General features: G+C 41.8%; 1 protein-coding gene across 4 annotated transcripts in view; it reads left to right on the forward strand.

Moving 5' to 3' along the window:
- Window positions 1-4,588, forward strand: part of itpr3 (inositol 1,4,5-trisphosphate receptor, type 3) — a 61,783-nt gene extending 57,195 nt beyond the window's left edge. For all 4 annotated transcript variants that reach the window (XM_084554034.1, XM_084554035.1, XM_084554036.1 and 1 more), the window contains one exon: window positions 1,155-4,588. In XM_084554034.1, the coding sequence (XP_084410160.1) occupies window positions 1,155-1,271 (117 nt within the window). In that variant the 3' untranslated portion in view covers window positions 1,272-4,588. The remainder of the gene's footprint in view (window positions 1-1,154) is intronic.
- The last annotated feature ends 3,726 nt before the right edge of the window (window positions 4,589-8,314 follow it).

Consider the following 8,314-nt stretch of genomic DNA (forward strand, 5'->3'; position numbering starts at 1 on the left):
TCAAAGAACCATTTGGACCCGTTTCCCACAGAAAAGAAAGGGGGCTGCCCTTCATCTGCATGCCATGCGGGCTAGAATTGTGAAAACATTGGATCATCTATCTTCTATCTAATAATGCAAGGAGCGTCTGTCTGTGTGTCACTCTGTTGGTTTGTTGGTTTGTAAAACTAGCATGTAGTCCGCCATCTATCTATAAATCAAGAAGCGTCTGTCTGTGTGTGTGTGTGTGTGTCTGTGGCACGCATATCTCGCGAACCGTTGGCCCGATTGATTTGAAACTGGGCAGGTGTCTCGCTACGGGCACGAAGATGTGCATTACCGATATATTTTACAAGAAATGTAAAATATATCAGTAAAATAGGTTTTCTCCGCTCTAATATTTCCACTAATCCTCATACACAGCACCTGTAGGCTCCCACTATAGGAATACATACTTCCGACGGGCACTGCACTAGTTCTTATAATTGACATTTCTCTGGGCCAATCAGAATCTTAGCACTTGCTTCAGAATCTTGACGCACACAGCGCTCCAACTGAGCTCGCCTTTGACGCCTTGAGACGTCTGGCTGCCGCGCGAGTCTGATGGAAAAGGAACCATCTTTACCCTCTGGAGTCGACGGACGCACCGGCGCCTCCAAATCACATGACCAGTTTAAGACGACGTAGCAGCAAGAAATGTGTGCAGAAAGTGCTAACTTCAAACTATATACCAGTTTTTACATTGTGTTGATAGGCCAAGTTAAAGTGGACTTATGAAAACTAATATACGGCTTTTTCCTGAATACTGTCATCACATTTGTTGAGCGTTTAGTGCAGGAAGATACGGCGGAAAGGAAAACGCTAGCAAGCGGAGATCGCTAGCCGGCTTCAGGTGATCGAGAGAAAAAAAACATGACACCCTCTTTCCTATTGGTGGAAAAATGCATCACATCAGCCAATCAGATAATGATATGGTAATGGTTGCTAAGGAAGAGGGAAAATTGGTGGGAGTGGCGCTATAGACAGTCTATGGATTGTATATAGCGCCACTTCCCCCCCCCCCCCCCGCAGACACTGTCACCTTTCTTTCGCTGAGGAGTTTGCAGGTCTGCACAGAGTGTTTGTAGTCACCACTTTGAACTGTTGTGGACTTCCTTTACTTCCTGTGTGTCCAGATGACAGAGCAGAGGAAGAGGAGGCAGAGGATGGGCTTCGTCGACGCCCAGTCTGGAGCCAGCGCCGCGCTGCCTCCCAGCGCCGCAGGAGGAAACCACCAGATCTACAAGACGTAAAGAGACACTGAGGAACACACTAGAAGAGCTGACAACGATCCAGTCAGAAAAACACTACAACACATGCAGCTGATGATGGACAGTTGGACCTTCAGTGACGGGACGTCCACACGTGTGGGACAAGTGTCTCCAACGTTAAGCTTAGCTGATCTGAATCTTTTATCCCAGGACATTAGTCCATCAGTTCATCAACTTCTTTCTGATCTGGGTCGATTTCCTCCTGATTTTACAATTAAAACATTTAGACCCAGAAATGAGTTCAATTCTCTGGTTGATCAGCATCAAACCAGGAGAACGTTTTCCTTCTGAGATTTGATTATTCTGAATAAAATACATGAATAGAAATATTGATGATTAGAAAAGACTTGAATGAATCACTAAATGCTTCTGAGTTGCTGCTAAAATGATGAATTCTTAGTTCCAGTTAATGAGCAGCTTGTTTAGACGCTGGCGTCCACACAGCAGGGGGCGCTGCAGATAGAGCTTTAGACTTTCTTTGGCTCTAAAGCATCAACCTGGCTCAGCACTGACCTGTTCTGCAGCCCTTTTTAGATTTGGAACCAAAACCAACCATGACTTTTGACCTTTACCAGCTTTGTCCAATGAAAATGGACTAAAATCACAAAGTAGAAACTGAATTTAACAGGAATGAAAATGGTTGATAAAGATAAAGCTTCTTAAAGAAAGTGAAAACTAAAACGCTGAGGGCGCTGAAGGACGAGTTCAAACAACATTTCTCTAGTGAGTGTGATAAAAAAGTGTTTGTAAGGATGTAAACATGATCAGCTTTAGTGGTTTAAGATCATGTTGATCTAGAAAGAGACGTGTAGATTTGAAGAGCTTGTTTCTATGAAGGTTTAATTGAGACATATTTAAGGAGATGTTAGATCTAGTTTGTTTTTAACGCTGTAATCTGCTGGAGTTTAGTTCAGACACTGGATGATGAAGAGGAGGAAGAGGAAGAACATTTAGCTTCATTTATGGAGGAAGAAGAGGAAGAGTCCTGATGAAGAGCACACACCTTCAAATCATTGGTCTTAAAGAAGAAATGCACATTTTCTAGCAGTTTGTGGTGTCGTCTCCAGCTTTGAGTGAAGTGTGTTTGATGTCTAGATGAATTATTAAAGATAAAAATGAAAATGTTAAAGATGACTGGTTGTTTATTCAAAGACTAAACGTCTGCAAGTTTCATTTTCTCAGTCAGAGCGAGTAGAAACTGTAGAAATGTTTTGTCCAGGAAGCTGTAAAATGAGAAGTGATCACCTGTCATCACCTGTCAACCATCTTTTCTTCTATTTAATCAAACATAGATGTAGACTTTAAATCACTTTGTTTTCTTTAACATCTGAACCGACACTGAGCAAAGTCAAACCCATGTTAATTGTTGCTCTACGTTTGTTAACCTTTTTACTCTGATGCTTTCAATGCTTATACAACAGTAATTGCTTGGAGGGGGTCTCACCTGCGGCGTAATTCAATGTAGAACCACTGACTCACTGAGTTACACTGCAAAATGGCACATAAACAAATGATTTATTTATTTATTTACAGTTCATGTTGGATTTGATTTTATGCGCTGCATATATTTTCTTGTGCGTGGAGAACGTGTGAGCAGTGTGTGATTACGCAGCTTGGAGGGAACATGCTGGCATGGTGTCTGATTTACAAACACAGTTCTACTCCTCATCGTGTTTTTATTTGCAGTAACAGATATATATTGAATAAAAACAAATCCATTTTCTCCAGCATTGGGTTGACAACAATATTCTGTCACTAAGTCAATGATTCAACCATCATGGTCAGCTGTTCTAACTCTGATGAATTCCTTCAACATTACACCGATAGATTCCTCTGTTATCTTTGATGCTGTCCCCACATTAATTATTACACTTCTAAAAGACTCCAGAGGAAACACTGATCACGCTGCACTGTTGGACGGATCTAAAACAGAAACAAAATCATCTGACAACTATTTCAACAAGACATGATGAGTTCACCTTCTGCTTCATCGTACTGGTCTACCTTTGTTGGGAACGTTTGTTGGAATAAATGTGGACTTTTACCACATTAGTTTAGTTTAACCAATAAGATCAAAATGATCCACAGATTTTACACGACTAATATTAATATACAAAGGCTGAAGAGAGACATGGATGTAAACTGGACATTTTGTGGAGATCTCAGGGAAACACTGACTCACTGATCTTGGTCATGTGAGCTTCCAACATTTCTCTGCAGCAGACTGTCACATTACATTATTGATTGGTTATATTCTGGTTTAGTTTTATGTTGGAGAAATGTACTACTTGGATTTATAGACTTTGACAAAAATCTCTCCTCACAATTCTATGTGATCAGTTTGCTTGTTATTTTAACCAAACTTTATATTCATCGATCCAAAGTTTTAAAAAAGAAACCAACAATCCTTGAACTAACAGCAAATGTCAAACTATACAACTCTTCAATATCTGACAGCACTAACCAAAAGGCAACTTATGATTTATTTAAACTTTACAATATTTACATGGAGTTATTTACTTCTCTACTGCACTCTGTCGTTGTAATACCACATACGTTATCCTCCATTGTGATACTGTTGTACACACACAACAATTGTCCCACCTCTAATATATATGATCATCTGCAGTGATGTATTTGTGGATGTAACTGAAGAAGACTCATTCCAGCTCCAGCATGGATCTGATGGAGTCTCTGGTCTGACTGTGAGCTTTACAGTCGACAGCTTCATGTTTTATCTTCAGCTGCTTTTAAATCATCTTTTAGTCTCTAAATTCACCTGTTCCTACAGTTCACCACCAGTTCTACAAACAGGAAACACTCACCAACCAATAACCAATGACAGATAAAGCAGCTGCTGCTCGCTCCAACACAATAAATATGTGGATGAAACAGGAGTAAAAACATCTGGAATCTACTGTTTCTACAGAGACAAGAGAAGACATGGAACAAACATCTACACAACAACAGGAAGGACTGTTGATGCTGGCAGGTTGACATGTGTCTGAATCATTCATGAGGGACTGGACTTGATTTGTTGGAGCTCTGTGAAGAGTTGAAGTGCAGCTCTGTTGATGGTCTTAAATGGAGACCATGTGGATGAAGCTCTCCTCTCCACCTCCCAGTAACATGGTCCAGTCAGAGTCTGCTTCAACCTCTGGATCATCAAGACACAGCTCATCCTCTCACAACACACACCGTCCTGTTTACTGTTACCTCCACCTGTAGAGAGGAGGAGAAAGAAGAGAGGAGGTAAAGGAGTGTTTCCAGAGTCTCCCTTCATCATCACATCCAGTAGAAAGAGCAGCAGGGACTTCAGTCCTGTTCAGAGCAGCAGTGGAGCAGCTGTGGAGCTCAGCCAGATTCCTTTCAGCTTCATGTTAACGTGTTGGAGTGAACACACACAGACCTGCAGAGACTTTTAGCATCAAGTCTGTTTCCTCTGCAGATTTGACTAATAAACTGCTGAGAGTCCTGAACGCTTCATTACTGCACCAACACTTTAGTGATGGATTTACTGCTGCTCCATTTAAACAAAGATCAGCTGACTAATAAACATGGAGGCTGTCATTGAAGAGATCTGATCAAACTAATGACACATGTGATGACTCTGCTCATGGTTACTAAATGTAATGCTGGTTCTGTGATGTGCAGGCTTCAGTCAGACTGATCTCAGAGCTGTGATCAGTTGTTGATCAGATTTGATGAATGACCACCACTGTCTCTATACATCTTGGAAGGCTGTCAGCTGGAATCCAGCTTTATTTCCTGGACACATCAACACAACAACAACAGTCGTCTTCACATCAACTCAAACACATGATCACAACAAGCTTCTGGCTCATCTGATTGGCTGACTGTTGTCTCTCTCTCTGTCTTTCTGTCCAATCCTGAAGCCTGTCTCCATTCTCCTCTCACAGCTTCACTGAGAAGCTGCAGGTTTACAGGAAACACTGGATCTTTGATACTAACTGTGTTTAGGACAATACTGATGAAAGCAGCATGGACTGACTGGAACCCTCTACTCACATCAGAGTCTTCAGTTTATAGTCTGGACTCTTCACAAGATCAAGAAGCTGCTTCACATCTGAATCCTTCAGGTTGTTTCCTCTCAGGTGCAGATGTTTCAGATGGGAGGGGTTGGACTTCAGAGCTGAGACCAGAGAATCACAGCTGATCTCTGACAAACTGCAGCCCCTCAATCTGAATAAAGAATAAAAGATGAAATGATTGATGATCAATCAGATGTGTTGAGGTTTTAAATGTGTCCTCATCAATGTGTGTGTTGACCAGGAATGAAGCTCAACATTATACAGTTATTTAAATGAGTTTGTATTTGTCTTCATTTTGAGGAACAATAAAGTTTTATTTAGGGCCGGGACTCGATCAAAAAATTAATCTAATTAATTAGAGGCTTTGTAATTAATTAAGCGAAATTAATCACATTTTAATCGCATATAAATATTTGACCTGAGAACAGTGAGAAGTAATTTTTTTCATCTGGATTTTTAGTATACCATTGAATAATGACTGAATACATAAGCTTAAGCAACAAAATATTGTTTATTTTTGTTCAACCAAGTCCAACAGACCAGTGCAATTTTGCCATTAAGTGTAGCAATAGCATATTTAGAAATATAGTAGCCTACATTTCATTAATTCAGGTACCCTATAGGTAGGTAGACCTTCTGTAAACTAAATGTCCCATCCACGGGGCCAACCACAGCGGTCTCATCAGCTTCTTCGTTCATGTTCACTGTGGTTTGTTGTTGTCTGAAGCAGTGTTTTTCAACCTTTCTTGAGCCAAGGTACATTTTTTTTTTTCATTGAAAAACTCACAAGGCACACCACCAACCGAAAATGTTAAAAAAAAATTAAACTCTGTAGCCTATATTAACAATATAAAGGTGAAATTGGATAATTTCCCACGGCACACCTGACGATCTCTCACGGCACACTAGTGGCTGAAAAACACTGGTCTGAAGTAATGAACGCTAGTTGGTGCTCCAGTATAATCGGTCCACCGAAACTCATCCAGTGAGAAACGTTCCGCGGTGCAAAAATAAGTGTGATTAAAATGCGTAAAAAATGTTTAACACGTTATTTTTGTGTAATTAATTAATCTTAATTAACACGTTAAAGTCCTGGCCCTAGTTTTATTTAAAATAAATTAGATTCAGTTGGTGATTAAAATGTCTGTTAGATCGTTGACTGCTCGTTCATTTCTAAATGGATGTGAATCTGCTACCTGTTTACCTCAGATTGTGTTTACTTAAGCTCAATTAAATGCACTTTCATAACTGCATTCAGGTTAAAACTAATTCAGGAGTTTCCTAATCTTGTTAGGTGCTCATATATAGGCTACCTGGGCTGGGTAGGTGTATATGAGTAGCAAACAAAATGAAACTCCTGAATTTTGATCATATGTTCTAACTGATCAAAACATAATTCATGAATAAAACGCTATGTGGCATATAGATAGATAGATAGATAGGTTTTATTTGTCACATGCACAGTTATACATAGTACAATGCACAGTGAAATGTATTGTTGTACCTGCAGCCAGTAGTAAAAAAATAATATATATATGTATATATACAGTATATATATATATATATATAAAAAAACAGCCCTGGGATAGACTGGCGACCTGTCCAGGGTGTACCCCTGCCTCTCGCCCGATGACAGCTGGGATAGGCTCCAGCAGACCCCCGTGACCCTTAACAGGACTAAACGGGTATAGAAGATGAATGAATGAATGAATATAAGTACTACAGTAAACAGTAGTTGCACACACGGTAAGCAATATAAATGTAATGTACACCGATAGAGAAATAAAATAAAATAAAAATAAAATATAGACTGGTAAACTTGGGGGGGGGGGGTAGTTGTATATGTACATACATTTACAGTATTAGCAGCTACATGAATAAAGTGCAGTGATATTTAAGTTCAGTTAAGGCTCAGAGTTGAGCAGGCGGATGGCATGGGGATAAAAACTCTTCTTCAGCCTCTCAGTCTTTGTCCTCAGGCAGAGGAAACGCCGGCCTGATGGCAGTAGAGAGAAGAGAGAGTGTCCGGGGTGACTGGGCTGTTTCAGGATCTTTGTGGCCCTTAACCTGCAACGCTTGGTGTAAATGTCCTGCAGGTTGGGGAGGGGGGTTCTGATGGTCCGCTCCGCTGAACGGACCACCCTCTTGAGGGCCAGGAAGTCCTGCCTGGTGCAATTTCCCATCCAGGTGGTGATGCTCCCACACAGGATGCTCTCGATGGTGCAGGTGTAAAAGTTTCTGAGCACCTTGAGAGGGAGCTTAAAGTCTCTGAGGCGTCTGAGGAGGTAGAGACGCTGTCTGGCCTTCTTCACGATGATGTTCAGATGGTGAGTCCATGACAGGTCCTGTGAGATGGTCACTCCCAGGTATCTGAAAGTGTCCACTCTTTCCACCTCAGAGCCACAGATAGTGAGTGGATGGAAGTCCCTCTGCTGTTTCCTGCTGAAGTCCACAATCAGTTCCTTTGTTTTGCTGTCTATGTTCAGCAGGAGGTGGTTCTCCCTGCACCAGTCCTCCAGGTGGGACACCTCCCTCCTGTAGGCTGTCTCGTCGTCGTGGGAGATTAGTCCTACAACAGCGGTGTCGTCAGCAAACTTGATGATGATGTTGGAGTCTGAAGTGGCCTCGCAGTCGTGTGTGTACAGTGAGTACAGCAGAGGGCTGAGCACACAGCCCTGGGGGGATCCAGTGTTGAGAGTCAGGGGGGCTGAAGTGTGGTGACCCACTCGGACCACCTGTGGTCTGCCGGTCAGGAAGCTGTAGATCCACCTGCACAGGGAGGAGTCCAGGCCCAGGTCATGCAGCTTAGCAGCCAGTCTGGAGGGGACTATGGTACTGAATGCTGAGCTGTAGTCAACAAACAGCACTCTCACATAGTTTCCCTTACCAGTGTCCACGTGGGACAGGGTCTTGTGGAGGAGGAGGTTTATGGCGTCATCTGTAGATCTGTCCGGTCCGATATGTGAACTGTAG

Source organism: Chelon labrosus (genome assembly GCF_963514085.1).
Source record: "Chelon labrosus genome assembly, chromosome: 10".
NCBI classification, from domain to species: domain Eukaryota; kingdom Metazoa; phylum Chordata; class Actinopteri; order Mugiliformes; family Mugilidae; genus Chelon; species Chelon labrosus.